We start from the raw sequence: 19,907 nt of genomic DNA, 5'->3' as shown, positions 1-19,907 counted from the left end.
TCAAAAGTCTACAACAGCTCCTTGCCGCCCCCACAGAAGTTCCATTAGGGACGCGAGAAAAGGCAGGCTGCTGCTCACGCCTCTTCTCACCGCCTGCCTTCACCTTTCTCCATGACACCGGCCACTGCTGACCTAAAAACCAGCCTATGGATACCACCCAGCAACAAGCAGACAGGAGTGGCCACAGCACTGCTGCGTGGGAAGGCCAGTTCCATCTCTGAAAGCAGAAACAATAGAGGCCATCCACTTAACAAAGAAAAAATGGGCCATCAGCTGCGGTAGAAGAATTCTCAATCACACCCAGGACGTGTGATGAGACCAGCTGAATAACAATTTATTCCTTGTGGCTGCAGGATTCAAACGTCATCTACTCTTCCTCTTCCTAAAGGGAAATAAAAACTACTTTTGCTGGGGGCTGGCCCTGTGGCCGAGCGGTTAGGTTCACGTGCTTCACTTTGGAGGGCTGGGCTTCACCAGTTCAGACCCTGGGCTTGGACCTACACACCACTTGTCAAGTCATGCTGTGGCGGCATCCCACATAGAAAGAACTAGAAGGACTTACAGCTAGGATATATAACTATGTAGTGGGGCTTTGGGGAGAAAACAAAAAGGAGGAAGATTGGTAACAGATGTTAGCTCAGGGCCAATCTTCCTCACCAAAAACAACAACAACAAAACCTACTTTTGCTAACACTCCCAATATCTAAGATTGGGGGGTTATTTTCTGTATTCTACTCTAGGAATGCTATACAAAGACTTGGAAGAAGCATGCAGAGAGAGTCCTTCATCCTGGATAGAAGCACTAGATGTTGAAACTGTGGATGATCCAGAGAACACCATGGAAACCGACCTGAAAACATGGACCAGAAACTTTATCAAGTACAGCCAATTCTTGCTTCTCTGAAAGTGACTGTCTCCTTTCCAGATTGTTCACCAAAACTGACACCTCCTCCTGCTCTCTGCTCAGGTGATGCTGAACCACAAAACCTGGAGCCAGGAAGGCTGGCAAGAGAAGGACAAGAAGGATGACTACAAGGGGAGGACAGAGAACAATAAAGCGTGTTTATCTCCCCAGCATGGACCTAACTCCACAATGGAATCTTCAGCTTTCTTTCTACCTCACTAGTTGTCCTTCAGAAGAAGGCAGCCATCGGAATCCTCAGATGAAGAGAGTGAATGAGCAGAGCAGACCTGTAAGCAGTGCCACTCACTATCTGCTCTGTACAGGCTGGGGCCAAACACACCAGGCTTACAGAGTAGAATGAAACCAAGTCAAAACTGATGCTATTAGCATTATACTTCTGAATTGAGATTTCTCACTTTCGTGATTTGGGGAACTAAAAATGTTGTGAAACAGAAGATTCTAATCTAGAGATTTCTAAACCTGCTTTCAAGGCTGCATTAATCAAATATCACAGAAGAGCTTCTGAAGAGAACAGTTCTTCCTAGCACTAAATTCAAAATGTACCTTGTTTTATGGCTCTTCCTTAACACACACTGCCTAAACGAAATATAAACTTCTCCAACAAACAGAATATTATTCAGCCTTAAAAAGGAAGGAAATTCTGGAGAGTGACATCAACAACGTGGCCTAGTGAGCTGCTCCCTTTGTCTCTTCCCCTTCTAACTACCACTAAACGGACAACAAATGATCAACGGAGGATACCCACACAGCACAAGAGGATGCCTGAGAGACGTGTGCAGCTCTACATCTGAAGGTGGAGGGACTAGCCCTGGGGAGGCACTGGAGACAGGTGAGCAAGCTTGGACACCCAGAAGCCCTGTGCACATGTGCTCCTAGTTGGAGCACTCATAGCACTGCCGCAGCCCCAAGGGTAGAAGCACGCCTCGGAGTGACTGCAAGAACAGGTAATGGCAGCCCTGAGCCCCCGTGTGATCACTTTCCCTCTCCACTGGGAGAGCAGACAGTGCCAATGCAACCCCCAGGGAGTGGCCCAGCTTGGACCCAGTGGGGAGGCTGCACCCACCAAGGACAACAGCCGGTGCAACCTAGGAGGAGATAGCGGTGGATCTGCATGCCCAGGTGAATGACTTCCTGGCTGCCACAAACACCTATAGTAACGCTGCAGACCTGAAGAGGGGAGCGAGTCTTGGCGGGACTGTGGGAGCAGGCAATGGCACCCCTGAGCTCCAGTGTGATCACTTTCCCATCTGGTGGGGGAGCCCACCGGGCTGCTGTGGTCCCAAGGAGTAGCCCAGGCTCAGACAGGCACAGCTGCCAGGGATCATGGTGGGCTCGGAGTACACAGCACCTGTCCCCACCCCCAGTGGCAGCAGGTGGAATCTGCGACCAGATACTATCATTACATGATGACACAAATCCACTCCACCAAAAACTATGAGAAGGTACCTTAATATTCCAGACCAAGGGAAAATACAAACACCCAGAAATCAATCCTGAAGGCACAGAAATTTACAACCTAAATGACAGAGAATTCAAAATAGGATCAGAAAAAATTCAACAAATTACAAGAGAACTCAAAAAGACAGTTCAACGAAATCAGGAATAAAATTAATGAACAGAGGGAATTCTTCACAAAAGACATTGAAACTGTAAAGAAAAACCAATCAGAAATGTTGGAGATGAAAAACACAGTGAATGAGATAATGAAAAACCTGGACTTTCTGAATAACAGAGCTGATATTACGGAGGACAGAATTAGCAATTTAGAGGACAGAAATACAGAAATGCTTCCGATAGAGGAGGAGAAACAATTAAGACTAAAAAGAAATGAAGAAATTCTCCAAGAAATATCTGACTCAATTAGGAAATGCAACATAAAGATTATGGATATTCCAGAAGGAGAAGAGAAGAAAAAAGGAGCAGAAAGCTTGTTTAAAGAAATAATAGCTGAGAACTTCCCAAACCTGGGGAAGGGGCTGGAACTACAAGTAAAAGAAGACAATAGACCTCCTAATTACATCAATGTAAAAAGACCTTCTCCAAGGCATATATGAGTAAAACTGGCAAAAGTCAATGACAAAGAAAAAATATTAAGGGCAGCAAGGCAGAAGAAAATAACCTACAAAGGAACGCTTATCAGGCTTTCAGCAGTTTTCTCAGCAGAAAGCTTCAGGCTAGGAGTGAGTGGAATGATATATTTAAAATTCTGAAAAACAAAAAATTTCAGCCAAGAATACTCTATCCAGTGAAAATATCCTTCAGATATGACAGATAAATAAAAACCTTCCCAGATAAACAAAAGCTGAGAGAGTTCATCACCACAAGATCCTCCCCACAAGAAATGATCAAGAAAGCCCTCATATCTGAAAATAAATAAATAAATAAAGCCTTGAGCAAGGAGATAAATAGACAGACAAAATCAGAAAGTTACAGCTCTCTATCAGAATGGGTTAGCAAACACTTAATTATAAAATTAAAGATAAAGGGAAGCATCAAAAATAACTATAATCACTTCATTTTAACCACAAACTTACAACACAAAATGAAATAAGTTGTGACAACAACAACTTATATGGAGAAGAGGAAAAGGATGGGATCTGCTTGGACTAAGGAAATAAGAGACTGTCAGAAAATGGGCTACTCATCTACAAGATCTTTTACACACACCTCACAGTGATGACTACATAAAAAATCAGAACAGAGACACAAATGATAAATAAAGAGAAAACCATCAGAGAGAGCCACCAAACTAAAATGGCAGTTCGAAATACACGGGAAGAGAAACAAGGGAAATACAAAACAACCAGAAAAAAAGTGATAAAATGCAGCATTAAGACCTCATATATCAATAATGACTCTAAATGTAAATAGATTGAATTCTCTAATCAAAAGACACAGAGTGGCTGGATGGATTAAAAAACAAGACCCAACAATAAGTTGCCTCTAGCAAACACATCTCAGCTCTAAAGACAAACACAGGCTCAGAGTGAAGGGATGGAAGATGATACTCCAAACAAATGGCAAATGAAAGAAAGAGGTATTGCCATACTTCTATCAGACAAAGCAGACTTCAAGATAAAAAAAGGCAATGAGTGACAAAGAGGGCCAGTATATAATGATAAACGAGATGCTCCACCAAGAGGACATAACACTTATGAATATAGATGCACCTAACACAGGAGCACCAAAGTACATAAAGCAACTACTAATTGACATAAAAGGAGACATTAACAGCAACATAATAACAGTAGGGGAGCTTAACACTCCACTTACATCAATGGACACATCATCCAGACAAAAAGTCAACAAGGAAATAGTGGAACTAAACGAAAAACTAGATCAGACAGACTTAATAGATATATATAGAACACTCCATCCAAAATCAGCACAATACACATTCTTAAGTGCACACGGGACATTCTCAAAGATAGACCATATGTGGGGAAACAAGGCAAGCCCCAATAAATTTAAAAAGACTGAAATCTATTAAGCATCTTTTCCGATCATAATGCTACGAAACTAGAAATCAACTACAAGGAAAACCTGGGAAAGTGACAAACACGTGGAGATTAAACAACATGCTGCTGAACAACCAATGGATCATTGAAGAAATTAAAGGAGAAATTAAAAAATATTGGAGACAAATGAAAATGAAAATACACCATACCAACTCATATGGGATGCAGAAAAGTGGTCCTAAGAGTGAAATTCATAGCAATACAGGCCCACCTTAACAAACAAGAAAAATCTCAAATAAGCAATCTTAAACTACACCTAATAGAACTAGAAAAAGAAGAACAAACAAAGCCCAAAGTCAGCAGAAGGAAGGAAATACTAAAAATTAGTGCAAAAATAAATGAAATTTAAACCAGAAAAACAATAGAAAGGATCAATGAAACTAAGAGCTGGTTCTTTGAGAAGATAAACAGAATTGACAAACTCCTAGCCAGACTCCCTAAGAAAAAAAGAGAGAAGGCTCAAATAAATAAAATTAGAAATGAAAGAGGAGAAATTACAACAGATACCACAGAAATACAACAGATTATAAGAGAATACTATGAAAAACTATATGCCAACAAATTGGACAATCTGGAAGAAACGGATAAACTCTTAGACTCATACAACCTCTTTTTGAGAATCAAAAAGAAATCAAGAAGAAACGGAATCAAGAAGAAACAGAGAATCTGAATAGACCAATCACAAGTAAAGAGATTGAAACAGTAATCAAAAACCTCCAAAAAATAAAAGTCCCGGACTACACAGTCTCTCTGGGAAATTCTACCAAATATTCAAAGAAGATTTAGTACCTATCCTTCTCAAATTATTCCAAAAAATTGAAGAAGACAGAACACTTCCTAACACATTTTATGAGGCCAACACATCACCCTGATTCCAAAGCCAGACAAGGACAACACAAAGAAGGAAAATTACAGGCCAGTATTGCTGATGAACAGAAATGCAAAAATCCTCAACAAAACGTTGGCAAACTGAATACAGCAATACATTAAAAGGATCACACACCACGATTAAGTGGGATTTATACCAGGGATGCAGGGATGGTTCAACAGCCATAAATCAATCAATGTGACAGACCATAGTAAAAACAAGGAACATTAACCATATGATCATCTCACTGGATGCAGAGAAAGCATTTGACAAGATTCAACATCCATTTATGATAAAAACTCTCAATAAAACGGGTATAGAAGGAAAGTACTTCAACATAATAAAGGCCATAAATGACAAACCCATCGCCAACATCATACTCAATGGGGAAAAACTGAAAGCCATCCTTCTGAGAACAAGAACAAGACAAGGGTGTCCATTCTCGCCACTCTTATTCAACATAGTATTGGAGGTTTTGGCCAGAGCAATTAGGTAAGAAAAATAAATAAAAGGGATCCCAACAGGCAAGGAAGAAGTGAAACTCTTGCTAGTTTCAGATATGATTTTACATATAGAAAATCTTTAGAAATAATTAGAACTATTAGAAATAATCAGAAAACTATTAGAAACAATCAACAACTCCAACAAAGTTGCAGGGTATAGAATCAACCTACAAAAATGAGTTGCATTTCTATGCTCCAACAACAAACTAACAGAAAGAGAACACAAGAATACAATCCCATTCACAATCGCAACAAAAAGAATAAAATATCTAGGAATAAATTTAACCAAAAGGTGAAAGACAAATACACTGCAAACTATAAGACATTATTGAAAGAAATCAGTGATGACATAAGGAAATGGAAAGATATTCCATGCACATAAGTTGGAAGAATAAACAGTTAAAATGCCCATATTACTTAAAGCAATCTACAGATTAAATGCAATCCCAGTCAGAATCCCTATGACATTCTTCACAGAAATAGAACAAGAATTCTTAAATTCCTATGGGGAAACAAAAGATCCCTAATAGCTAAAGCAATCCTGAGAAAAAAGAACAAAGCCGGAGGCATCACAATCCTGACTTCAAAATATACCACAAAGCTATAGTAATCCAGACAGTATGGTACTGGTACAAAAACAGACATACAGATCAATGGAACAGAGCTGCAAGCCCAGAAATAAAACCATATATCAACATATAGCTAACCTTCGCCAAAGGAGCCAAGAACATACAATGGAGAAAGGAAAGTCTCTTCAATAAATTGAGCTGCGAAAACTGGATAACCACATGCAAAAGAATGAAAGCAGACCATTATTTTTCGCCATACACAAAAATTAACTCAAAATGGATTAAAGATTTGAAGGTAAGACGTGAAACCATAAAACTCCTAGAAGAATGTAAGGGCTGTATACTCTGACATTGGTCTTAAAAGGATCTTTTCAAATACTGTGTCTACTCAAGCAAGGGAAACAAAAGAAAAAATAAACAAACGGGACTACTTCAGACTAAAGAGCTTCTGCAAGGCAGAGGAAACCAGGAATAAAATGAAAAGACAACCCACTAACTGGGAGAAAATAATTGCACATCATATATCCAACAAGGGGTTAATCCCCAAAATACATAAAGAACTCATACAACTCAACAACAACAACAAAAAACAACCCAATGAAAAAATGAGCAAAGGATATAAACAGACATTTTTCCAAAGAAGATATACAGATGGCCAACAGGCACATAAAAAGATGTTCACTGCCACTAATCGTCAGAGAAATGCAAATCAAAATTACAATGAGATATCACCTTAAACCTGTTAGAATGGCTATAAGACAAAAACAATAAATGTTGGAGAGGAAGTGGAGAAAAGGGAACCATCATATACTGCTGGTGGGAATGCAAACGGGTGCAGCCACTATGGAAAACAGTACGGAGATTTCTCAAAAAATTAAAAATAGAACTACCATACAATCCAGCTATCCCACTACTGGGTATTTATCCAGAGAACCTGAAATCAACAGTTCAACGAGATCTCTGCACCCCTATGTTTGTTGCAGCATTATTCACGACAGCCAAGACGTGGAAGTAACCCAAGTGCCCATCGACTGATGAATGGATAAAGAAGATGTGGTGTGTATATGGAATACTACTCAGCCATAAAAAAAGACAAAATCATCCCATTTCCAACAACATGCATAGAACTTGGGGGTATTATGTTAAGTGAAATAAGCCAGAGAAAGACAATACTGCATGATTTCACTCATATGTGGAAGATAAACAAACACATGGACAAAGAGAACAGATTAGTGGTTACCAGAGGGGAAGAGGGTTGGGGGTTGGGCAAAAGGGGTAAAGGGGCACATATATATGGTGACTGACAAACAATAATGCACAACTGAAATCTCACAATGTTATAAACTATTATCACCTCAATAAAACATAAAAAATTTTTTAAAAAGAATAAAGCGATATCTCTATCAAAAATAAAAGGAAGGAAATTGCAACACAGGCTACAACATGGATGAACGTTGAGGACATTATGGTAAGTGTAGTAAGGCAGTCATAAAAAGACAAGTACTGTATGGTTTCACTTATATGAGGGACCTAGCAAAGTCAAATTCATAGAGACAGAAAGTAGAATGGTGGTTGCCAGGGGTTGGGGAGAGGGGATATGGGAATTGTTCAATAGGTACAGAGTTTATCTTTGGGGTGATGAAAAAATTCTGGAAGTGGATAGTGGTGATGGTTGCACAACAGTGCAAATGTACTTAATGCCACTGAACTGTACACTTAAAAATGGTCAAGATGGTAGGGCCAGCTGTGGTTGTCTAGCAGTTAAGTTTGGCGTGCTCCGCTTTGGCAGCCTGGGGTTCAGTGCCTGGGCGCGGACCAACTCGACTCGTCTGTTAGCGGCCAAGCAGTGGTGGTAGCTCACATAAAAAAGGAAAAAAAGGAGGAATATTGACAACAGACGTTAGCTCAGGGCAAATCTTCGTCAGCAAAAAAAAAAAAGACGTTAAGATGGTAAATTTTATGTTGTGCGTACTTTACCACAAGTAGAAAAACCAAACAGAACAATTGGGATAGCAAAACAAAAAATCCAATGACCACATTTGTAACAGTACTGAGTGACAAGGCAGGCCCACAAACAGGAAAGTAAGAGCCCCTGGGAATACACCACCAACCACAGGACGTGGGTGGTATCAGAGGGAAGAAGTGGAGAGGAAAAGTGGCTGTTGAGGCCACAAAAGCCAAAGTCCCCAAACTGCCATCACGAACCACCAGGAGCTGGGCAGGCCATTGTAAAGAGCCGTGGAAAGTGGGCGGGACTTCACAGGCTCCAATTTGCCAGTAAGTACCAACGGTGAGACACTGGATTTTAAAGAAAAACAAATCCTTTGAGTATTCAAGCAAAAAGACGAAGTCACTACAAGGGAAAGAAATTCAGACTGTCATCAGATTTCTGACTGCCGATGCTTTATGCCAAAAGATAATGGCTGAAGTTACTTAAGTCTCTCAATGAAAAATAAGGTGAGTCGAAGGTCTTAGATCCAACCAAACTGGCCTTCCAGTGTAAAGGCCGCAGGTGAACTCTTCCCCACAGCTCTCAACAGAAACTCGGGGACAGTGCCCCCACAAACCCATCCTGAAAGACCCGCCAGGGAGCGCTTCAGAAAACCACATGACTGCAGAGTCATCCCCACAAATCCAATACACATCTGCCTACAGAACTGAGAGTGATAAATATGAGGAGGCAGTCTATTATGTGACGGCTACATCCTCTGAAAAAGTAGACAGTATAACCATCAAAAGACGGGGGAGAATGGGGAGATGACAGAAAAAGCACAGCATGTCTGTGGACCGCCCTGCAGGAGTGACCTGGGAATAAAGGGCTATCGCTGTGACAGAGACGCTGGGAAAGGTGCGAAGAGGTTACTAGCTAATTTCAAACACTGCTCAAAGTGCGGGCCCACCAGATGATAAGACCCTTCCCCCCCGCCCTCCACAGCCAAAAGAGCAAACCAAAGGACTTTTGTAAGGTTAGTACTATTAAGGTTATCACCAAAACAAACATACGAACCCTCACACCAAAAGACAGACAGACAGACAGGAAGAGAGGAGGGAGAAAACATCAGGGGAAAGGAGAGAAAGAAGGTAGACTTCTGTGAATACACTTTGTCTTATTGATTTGACATCTGAATTATGCTAATATTTTACATAATTATAAAATGAAATTACATTAGAAAAGCAATCCCTATGAAACAAATGAACCTAATTGTTCATATAAAAGCGATGGTGGCAGAACTACATGGAGAAGAATTAGCCCAAGTGACTCTGAAACAGAGCAACTTGACTGTCCAGCCCTAGTGGGACTTCCCTCAGGATAAGACGGATGCCAGCACACAGCACTCATCAGACGGCTGCGGAGCCGGGAACGCTCTGGGATACTCCCTTCCACGAAGGAGCTGGTGCTGATTTGGCGGACTTAACATTGATGGCACTGTGCTTACATTTCAGAGGGCATCTCTGTCTTTTAATACATACTGAAATATTTTTAGATGAAATGGAAAAAATGTATGAGTTCAAGCTTAAATATGAATATTATCCATAAGACCTGATATAAATCAAGAAAGTTCTTTGACACAAATCTTTTTGTGTAAAGCAAGATGTCTTTTGCTGTCTCTTTTGCATAGCATCCTAAACCTTAATATAGTTTAAGCCCGCTTTCTTAAAGTTCTAAATAGCTCTCTGACCCTTTCCAATCTCCAGAAGAAATATCCCTTTAACCCCAGTCCCACAGTTAACCTTCTTGCTAAATCCCTCCCCAGTTCAGAACTAGCCAGCCCTCACGGTCTAGTGGTTAAGATTCTGTGCTCTCACTGCCGCGGCCTGGGTTCGTGCCCCAGTCAGGGAACCACACTACCCATGCGTCAGTTGTCACACTGTGGTGGCTGTGTGTTGCTGTGATGCTGAAAGCTCTGCCACCAGTATTTCAAATACCAGCAGGGTCAGCCATGGTGGACAGGTTTCAGCAGAACTGACAGCCTAGACAGACTGGGAAGAAGGACCTGGCCACCCACCTCCAAAAAAACATAGGCCATGAAAACCCTGTGAACAGCAGTGGAGTACTGTCTGATATAGCACTGGAAGGAGAGAGGATGGCATGAAAAGACTGGGCAGGGGTCCACTCTGCTGTCCACAGGGTCACTAGGAATCAGAACCAGCTGGACGGCACTAACAACAAAGTTTAGAACTCAGTGAAGCAAAACCGATACTTGTTTTAACTGAAGAGAAAGGAGCGCAATGGTAAAGGCCCAGTATACTGGTCTCTTTTCCTCTCCCTTTCTGGTTTCTCTAGGCCTAGGGTCTAGCATTTGGTCACAAGCACTGCAAAATTAAAATAAGTAACGTATTTAACTGTTATAAGAGTCACATCTAACCCTTAAAAACACATACACATCCAGAGAAAGTCATCTCTAAACCTTTTTTGTCAATATTGCCTTATTTTTCTCTTATGGTTCTGTTTTAAACAAAACCCTTCTGCTCCACAATGCATAATATCACAGCCCTGTTTGAAGAGCAGAGAAGAGCTCTGAGTTGCCCATCCACCCATTCCCTCGTATTTCAGCCCAGGCGTGAGCGGGGTGTGAGCAAGAGGAAGAGGGGAGAGTCCACCTAGGAACTTGGGGACAGACAGTCGGGAGCTGAGGAGTAAACGGACGTGTGTTAAAGGTAACATATATAACCACAGAAGCACAGAAGGGTCATCAGCTCTGCTGGAGGAAGGGGAAAGATTAAGAAAGAGGATATATTTCAGCAAGGCACTGAAACAGTATTCTATCGAGTAAGGAGGCACAGTCCAGTAACAGAACTAACATCATAAACAAGAAAAGAAAAGAGAGGGCAGAGGCGGGTGAAATACACGGCACGTCCCGCTACTCGGGGAGGCAGGGCACGCAGGGCAAAGAGCACTGTCTCCAAGAGCTGGCCCTCCTGCACCAGCCACGTGTCCAGAGGCAAAACGAGCGGAGCGGCTGTGTCTTCGGTGAGTTAAGACAGCAGTACCGGTTATTTCTGAATTGTTTTGAGGATAAAAAAATGTTTTAAAATGCCTCGCAGACTGCTTGTGCACTGTAGGGTTCGATCACCATGAGTTCCCTTTGTCGTCCTCCCTTTGAGGCGAATGCAGGGTCTGGGCGTGTTCTGCAGGAGTGGAGGAGGGCAGCAGCAGACCAGACGGAGGGGTGGGCTGGGCCAGACCAGCCGCGCTTCAAGGGTGTGCACTTTACAGTGGGCAATGAGGCACCCACTGAAGCATTTTAAGCAAAGGGTTTGGTCTATATTTTAGAAAGATCATTCTTTTAGTGGCATGGAGGACGGACTTCAGACACACACAAAGGAAGCTGTTAAATAATTCAGGCAACATAGGAGCAGGGTCTGCACACCCACAGTGACAACGGGCACTGAGACCAAGCGCGGACCCGAGATCATTCGGAAGGTGTATTTCCAGGCTGCATGTATGAATCCGGAGGCACAGGGAGAAGGCAGGGAGCATGTTAGAAAGAAAAAGTCTCCAACTGAGACAGCCGATGAGAGAACAAGAGGACTACTGATATTAGCTACGGTTGACTGCATATCTCTACTCTAGGCAAAAGAGGAAGAAAAAGCAAAACAGACAAAGAACATGGAAGCCTCTTTAAGAAAATGTTACGCACTTAAAGTGTGCATGTGTGTGTGCAAGCAGAGGGCCCCCCGACACATGGGCCATCTAGACATCCAACACGTCCACAGGCCCCACCTCACAGGAGAGGAGGAGCCGGGAGACAGTGTGGCAGCGGTCGGCTGCCACACCACTGTCCACCCACAGGGAGGGCGAGAAAACTCACAGAAGTGCACGCTCTCAGCCCAGCACTGGGCCCTGGACTGACAGGAGCTTTCTTCTTTTTGCTTTTGCTGCCCCCTGCTGAATGCTAACAGATCAGCCTTACTGTAACAAACTTGGAACAAAGATGAAAAGTTCATCAATATTTAAATATAGAAAAGATGTCATCTTCTGTATGCCATAACCATAAATCATACAGCTCGCCTTCTTTCACTTTCAGAGCCTACCCTGGGCAGCAAAAGCAACTGAGGCCAAAAAGCATTACTTCATCCCACAACAATCAGAGTCATGTGAAATCTGCCTGATGGGCGACAATCAAAGGGATCATTATCAATTCACGAGAACATTTAATGATCGATTCAGATATTCGTGTGAAGCGTACGCACACTAATATTATGTTTTATTGCTCTCAAATACATAGAGTAACCTGAACTAACCTAAATCATCAAGTAGCAACTTTTAGGGAACCTGATTTCATCAGGAATAAGAGAAATGGGTGATTATTATATCAATTATATTTATCATACCAACTATATTAAAGTTAGTGTTTCTTATGTGCATTTAAATTTTTCTCCTCAGGAAATTAATAGATGGATTCCTGCAACGTTAGAGAGTTTATCAGCATGATAATATAAATCTGAACCTTTAAAATTCAACCCCATTCCAATACATACAAATTCTAAATTAGGACACAGATTAACCCGACATTATTCTTTCGGTTTATAAGAACTAAGCCCCTGATTCTTCTCTGAAGGCACATTGAAGAAGAAAGTTGATAAGGAATACAACTTGGGATATCAATCATGGGAATTAACCAGAGGGTCAAAATCTGACCTCGCCTCTGTTAGCAGGGCAACCTCGGGCAGCTGTTCACCCTGCAATCTGTTTCCTCATCTGCACAGCGTGGGTGTGCTGAGACAATTAAATAAGAGACGCCACAGCAATGTGCAGGGGCTGCCACACAGGGGCCCATGCAGCTTGGTTAGGTCCCCGTGCTTTCTAACCAGCGGCTTGGAGACAGACTTCTTGGGACTAGCTAATTACAAACCTGAAATTTTTCTTTTGGAATGTTCCTCCGGGCTCCTTTGGCTAAAATCAAAGCCTCTTCCACTCTACGGCTTGCTAGAAGATCCTGTATTTGTTTTTCCAGAGGTAATGGAACCAAGATGTAAACTCCTTTACTTGTGGCGACAATCACTCTGCCTGGGAAGAAATTCAACACCGTTGGAAAGGGAGAGAACACACTGCCTGCAAGAAAGCCTACCGCTGCCCCCAAATGGGACCTTATCTGATCTGTGGATCGGTTTCATCACAGCGTTCCCAACAGAGACTTCCTGGAGAAACGATAAATTACAATGCTTCTCTTTTCTTCTTCCCACGGTGTCAACTGTCAGAAAGGGGCAAACTCTTAATACTACATTTCCAAAGTATAAAATATGCTTTTTTGCCTTTTTTCATTCAAAAGTGCTGATAAATTTAAAATCAACTGAGTAGATACATAATATATAGTCCCACTGAGGTTGCAGAGATCAATTTTGGGAAATTATAAATAAGAATTATGATATACCTCATATAAAAGTTTTAAAAATTCTTTGCTCTCCAGGTTAGTTAGTTACAGAAAACTGAGACTACAATGCAGCATCCTGAACCATGAGATAATATTCCAGATTCATCCAGATACACCCAAGTCTTGGCATTACCTCAGTTTCCCCACAGCCCTGAGTTAACTGACCCGTGGCCACCGCTGCCGTACTCCCTTCTCCGGTGAGCCTCGCACAGGCGGTCGACCAGAGGGCTGGGGTGCAGTCCAAGACGGGCTCCTACTACAAAGCCCTTAAACTGCGTCCTGCTCCTTCTGGAGGCACCTTCTAAGCTAACTACGATCTGCTTACAGGAAGCAGTGGGACATTCTCTTCTTTCTGTCTGAAGGATAGTTCAGTGTCAGCCAAGCCTTTCCTGCTCCCTCTGCTCTTCTCTGCTGGAATCCTTCGTTTCTACTCCAGTCCCAGCGTCTGGTCTAAGCAAAGGCTTCATCCGTCCTTGCCTGGACCCTCGACACATCTTCCTTCCTGGTCTCCTAAGCTGCTCTCTTTTCTAGATTATCTGTTTTCCATATCACAACCAAAGTAATTTTTCTCATCTCTGATGAGATTCTGTCCCTTCTCTGTGCTGGTGTCCCTTTTTCCAGGAAGCTTCCCCTTGTTCCCACCGAGGGTGGGTCATGTTATCAGCGTCTAGGTGCCCACGGCCCCCTGCGGCCCCCTCTAGCACTCACTGTACACAGCACTGTGATACTGTTGTGATACTGTTATGAAATACGCTCCTCCAGTGTGTGTGTCAGGGCCCCAAAATGGAATCTGACATGCTTAATGTGGGGGCTTTGCGTCTTAGTAAGGTTCTATCCCCAGCAGCTAAAACGGGAAGGGCAATGTCTGCTGAGCTAAAATCCTTAAATGGCAAACCCAATGTATAAATCTAAATGAGTTGCTGGTTTGAAGGAAATATCATAAAAGGCATCCTTAGGGTAACTTGGGAAATCTGAAGGCAGGATACTGGAGTTCATTTTCTAAGGTGTGAAAACAGCTTTGTGTTATGCAGGAAAATGCCCTTATTCTTAGGAGATGCTTGCTGAAGAATTTTGGATTAAGCATAATGTCTTCAACTTACCTTCAAATGGCTCAGGAAAACGTTACCAAGTGTTGAATCTAGGAGCTGGTGCACAGGGGTTCATTTTTTCTTTCAACTTTTCAGTACATTTGAAAACGTTTACAATAAAATTCAGGAAAAGTAAAATAAATCCTTCTCTTGGCTCATGGATGCACACAGAGGAAGTCCCTCCCTGACTGCCCCGGTCTGCTGCAGCCCCGTCTCACCTCCTCACACACTGTGCACGACAGTCACACGGAACTGCCTGCTGGCCCGAAGCCCAGGGCTTCCTCTTGTCCAGATCTGTATGCGCCTCTCTCTACCTGAAGGTTCTTCCCCACATCTGCTTGGCTTGACTCATCCTTAAAGGTTTGGCTCAAATACCACCTCCTTCAGGAAGCCCTCCCTGATATTTCTAGGAAATACTTCCTCCTCTGCTCTCCCAATTGGCCTTATTTTGTTTATATGAAGCTCTTCAACTGCTGGAGCTATTTGTTTAAAAGGTCTATCTCCCCAGTAACCTTGGAGAGGGCTAACCTGGGGCACAGAGATTACACTGCCATCATCCGCATATCTTCTGTGCTTAACATAAGGCCCAGTTCCTAATGGGCCCTTAATACTTACTGAAGAAATATCACCGTAAAAGGACTGATAACTAAATCTCATTAAGACTTCTGTGTAAACCAGTACCTTCAAAATCCTGTAGAATGTGGCCTTCCTTAAAGGGCAGGGTCTGCTTTTGCTGCTGATCCAACATGCTGTGCACCGTGATGAACTCGTCATCGAGCGCAATGACATACGGAAAGCAGATGGCCGCCCCGACCACGTTCTCTGACCAGTGCACGGGGGCTCGCTGCGATATCCCAGCGACGGTCGCAAACATGCCTAGGGAAACAGGAGGAGTTAGGGGGGGCCTTCAAGTGACCCTGGCATGTCTTTTTCCGTAGACGAGTCTGGATGCAGAATAGCCCCTGCCTCATTATACTTCAAGACAGGAAAGGTAATGCAATATGCTGCGTGTGTGAAGAACCACATGACTCTATGCTTGGGGAGAGGACTACCTTCCCCAGAATGAATATCTTACCTTTACTTCCAATTTAAAATGAGGTTAGCGCAGCCCTGATGGCCTAGCAGTTAAGTTCGGTGCATTCTGCTTTGGTGGCCCCGGTTTGCTTCCCGGGCACAGAACCACAGCACTTGTCTGTCAGGAGCCATGCTGTGGTGGCTCACATAGAAGAACCAGACGGACGCACAACTAGAACATGCAACTACGTACTGGGGCTTTGGGGAGAAAAAAAAAAGAGAGACAGAGGAAGACTGGCAACAGATGTTAGCTCAGAGCAAATCTTTCCCAGCGAAAAAAACCCTGAAGTTAAAAAAATGTTCACATATACCCACATGAAGGTTTATAAAGCACATGTCCCTATATGCGGGGAAAAAGTTACTTGCAAACAATTTCAGAAGCTTTGCAAGCTTTCTTTCCTACCCAGTCCTCCACTGGTTTGCATCTCTAAGGTACAGCTCTCCCCTCCTTCCACGTTCATTCAAACATTTACTGAGCACCTCCTCGTGCCGGGCACGCCCCACAGCGTCCCACCAGGAGCCGGCCCGCTCAAGCTGCAGTCTCACTGTGGACGACCTACTCCACCATACAGGCATAAAACCAATTTTGCAACTCAAGACAGCTGTTAAGTGTTTGTCAATAATAACATCCACATTAAATGACAGTGCGCCTACCTTGTACATAAGGCACTGAGCTAGTCATTTCCAAATGGGCTGTATATAGTCCACAGATACTACGGTTTACCAAAATTAATACATTCGCCAAGTAAAATCAATCCATTTTAACTTAGTTTTCAAAGTAGTTGACAAAAAACACCTTTAAAAACAGCGTGCTGTTGCCTGCAAACAATAAGATGCTGCTGCAGGAGACAAACGGTTTCCAGCACACACGACAGAGAAGGGCGAGAGGGAGAGAGGTCCGGAGGGCACTTTAAGATCAAAAGAATGGAAAGTATCTCAAACATCCCACATGAGCAGAACTCCTAAACCTGTGAAACCACTGACCCTTCCACATCTTCTGTGGTTACAAAGACTGAAATGTACTGAACTGGATCAGGAACAAACAGAGCCCTTCTCCTCTATGCTGGGCTGTGCCCCTTGGTCTCACACACGTGCACACGGCCTGCTCTCGCCTACACTCTGAGCTCTCCCTGCAGCCTCGGCACTGGGCCTACAACACCTATTTGGCCCTGACTGCCACTTTAAATACTGGCTCTCGGCATGGTAAGTAGCACCAACTGAAACTCTGTCAAGACGACAAGACAACAGACCTATGAGTGTGAGTGTGAGTGTGAATGTGAGCGAGACAGTGCACATGTGTGCATCTCCCACAAAGGAGCCACAATGGCCTAACACAAACCATTCTTTCACCTTAAGTATTGCCCTTTGACCCTTTAAAGTCTCTAAAAATCATTATGAAAAAGACCAATAACCTAACAGAAAAACAGACAGAGTATGAATCACTAATTCACAGAAGACAAAATGCAAATGGATAATAAATTCATGAAGAGATTTCGATATTCATTAGTAATTAAAGGAAAAAAAAATAGAAAACCAACTTCTCCCTATCAGATTGGCCCAAGGTCATAGACTGACAGCACTGAGCGTTGGTATGGCGTGAGGAAATGCTTTTTGGTATTATCTAATAAAACTGAACAAATTCAGTGATTCTTCTTTTAAATCTATCACCAATTGATAAGTACAAGAATGGTCACTGCGGCATTTTTAATAATAATAGAAAATTGAGCGTAATGCTCCAAGAGTATAGAACTCTGGGTGAACTCATCAAGAACCGAAAAAAAGCTCATTTATTAAATGAACAAATAAAAAAGAAATCATAAGTTAGCATGTTAGGCATCACCTTAAATTCAATAAACATATGCTAAGTGCTTACTGTACGTCAAGCACCAAGTCAGGTACAAGAGACAGACGAGACACAGTCTAGGAACTTGCAGTGATGAGGGGGTTACGGAAAATACACGAGTAATTCCACACCCGAGAGCAAAGCCTGGCGGGCTAAGGGTGTAACAGGCTCCGGGGCTCTCGCTCCTCCTCCTCAGCGCAGCCTCCCCACTGCCCTGGGCGGCCTTTCTGAAGCACCTGTGTCCTGTGGCAAAGTCATGGGATGCTCCCCAGGTCCCCTTTCCAGGTCAGCGCCACTGGCCCTGCCCCTGGCCTGGCTTTCTACCCTCCCTGCCCCAGCAGGGTTGGCCCTGTGTGGGGACACAGCCCCTCCTCCTGCCTCCCCGTGACCCTCCTGCTTCTGGCTGCCGGAGCCTCCCCGCCTCGGTGCCATCTTCCCCGTGCAAGCCCGTGGGTCTGAGCACTCAGCTCCGACTGCACTTTCCTCCCTGCCTCAGCCCCGGAGAGCTTAACATGCTAACTCATAATTTTTCTTTCTGTATGTACTGGGGAGGCCAGGTAGCAGCCTGCCACTGGGAAGGAGGCCTCGACGGGGCCAGGGGCACAGCAGAGGAAGGGGTACGCCGAGGGGTTCAGGGCACCTGGCTCGGTGGGAGGAGAGAGAGGGTGAGTCAAAGGCCAGCAGGGCAGGGCTGTGGGTGCAGGGCTGGCGAGGAGGCCCTGGCTGCGCTTCCAGACCTGGAGGGAGACTTCCGGGAGAGGGGCCCACAGCCCAAGCGCTGTCTCAAGGGTAACAGCACCCTTCCCGAAGGGAATGAGTTGTTCCACGGAGCACAAGAGGAGCCAGAGCAGAATCAGAAGGATGGAGAGAACGCGGTTCTGCAGCGCGCAGCCAAGCTCGAGGCCCCGGGGGCCTCCTGTTCTCATTCCGTTCCAGAGCAGAGAAGTCAGGGAGTTCAACGGAAGCGCAGAAAACTCTGCTGAGATGGCTCAGAGACCAAAGGTGAGAGCCACCAATAAGCACAGTCCGCCGGGTTGCAGAGGTGGGACAGTCACCTGACTGAAGGCACAACGCCGGCACTGCCAATGTCTTACAGTAACAGAGAGGACGCAATTAAAGCCTGAACTAACCCAGCAACTGTAATGCCAGAGTATTCAAACAGCATCTAAAAATGCTGAGAGAGAGGAACGCGAGGTGCAAAGCTATCGACACCAGCTCTGGTGGAGGAAATCAGGTTCGAGGTATCTTGAATTTTCCATGCACTTAGAACCAGGCAGCTAAAGGGAGCCTAACAGGAAAGATGTTCACGCCACCTTTGCCCAGGTGTTTGGCAAAAGGTAAACTGGTGAAGGACAAGCACACAGCAATCCTGAGGATTCTGCTGAATTTCAGGTCAAATAACCCTGCTCTGTATAGCACAACTCTCACAGGAACAGGACACCAAAATGTTGTCCCCCCTTGTTCTGGAATTAAATCGGGCTCACTGTATTTGCCCACTTAAGGCTAGGCATCACCGGACCAGGGGACTATGCAGGGCAGAGGTCCTGACATGAATGTTCGTGAAATGAAAAGGGCAGAGCCACAGGTCAAGAAGAAAGGCTTCCACACCAAAGGAAAAGTTGAAGATTTCCCCAGAATGAAAGAGCAGAACAGTAACTGGCAACTGGGGGGTCCAGGTCTCACAGTATAAGCGACCAGAGATCCACTTAAGAACAGAGGCTACTGTTATGAACACCCACCCATGTCCCAAGTAGGTGATAAACTATTATTTCTACATTGTTGAAGGAGTGCAAGTACTATCAACATGCAAATATAACAAAGTTGTAAATGGTACACCTTTAAAAACCATTATTTTTAATTGTGCCCCTTCTAAATCTCCGTAGACCCCCTTATCTGAGCTGGGAGGGGGTCGGGGTCATGCGTGGTAAGAGCAGCTCAATTATGTGCACTTTTCAAGAAGCAATATCAAAGAGCAGAGTTTAAAGTCACAATAATCAATTACATTACAAAATTTTCAACAAAGTGTTGCTTAAAATAGTAAAATTTAAACTAAGGCAAAAAATTAAGAGCAATTTCTCATGACACAGGAGTGGGCACGGGTGATCCTCAGGGAGAAAGTCAGCCGGCAAAATGAAAATATGTG

General features: G+C 43.8%; 1 protein-coding gene across 1 annotated transcript in view; it reads right to left on the bottom strand.

The window, feature by feature from the left end:
* Positions 1 to 19,907, bottom strand: part of TGFBRAP1 (transforming growth factor beta receptor associated protein 1) — a 67,849-nt gene that overhangs the window by 18,557 nt on the left and 29,385 nt on the right. Inside the window, exons 3-4 of the mRNA XM_023618494.2 lie at positions 15,529 to 15,723; positions 13,241 to 13,395 (exon numbers count right to left, since the gene is read on the bottom strand). Coding sequence (XP_023474262.1) covers positions 13,241 to 13,395; positions 15,529 to 15,723 — 350 coding nt within the window. The remainder of the gene's footprint in view (positions 1 to 13,240; positions 13,396 to 15,528; positions 15,724 to 19,907) is intronic.

The sequence above is a fragment of the Equus caballus genome, chromosome 15, assembly GCF_041296265.1.
Source record: "Equus caballus isolate H_3958 breed thoroughbred chromosome 15, TB-T2T, whole genome shotgun sequence".
NCBI classification, from domain to species: Eukaryota; Metazoa; Chordata; class Mammalia; order Perissodactyla; family Equidae; genus Equus; species Equus caballus.
This window is presented reverse-complemented; position numbering and strand designations above follow the sequence as displayed.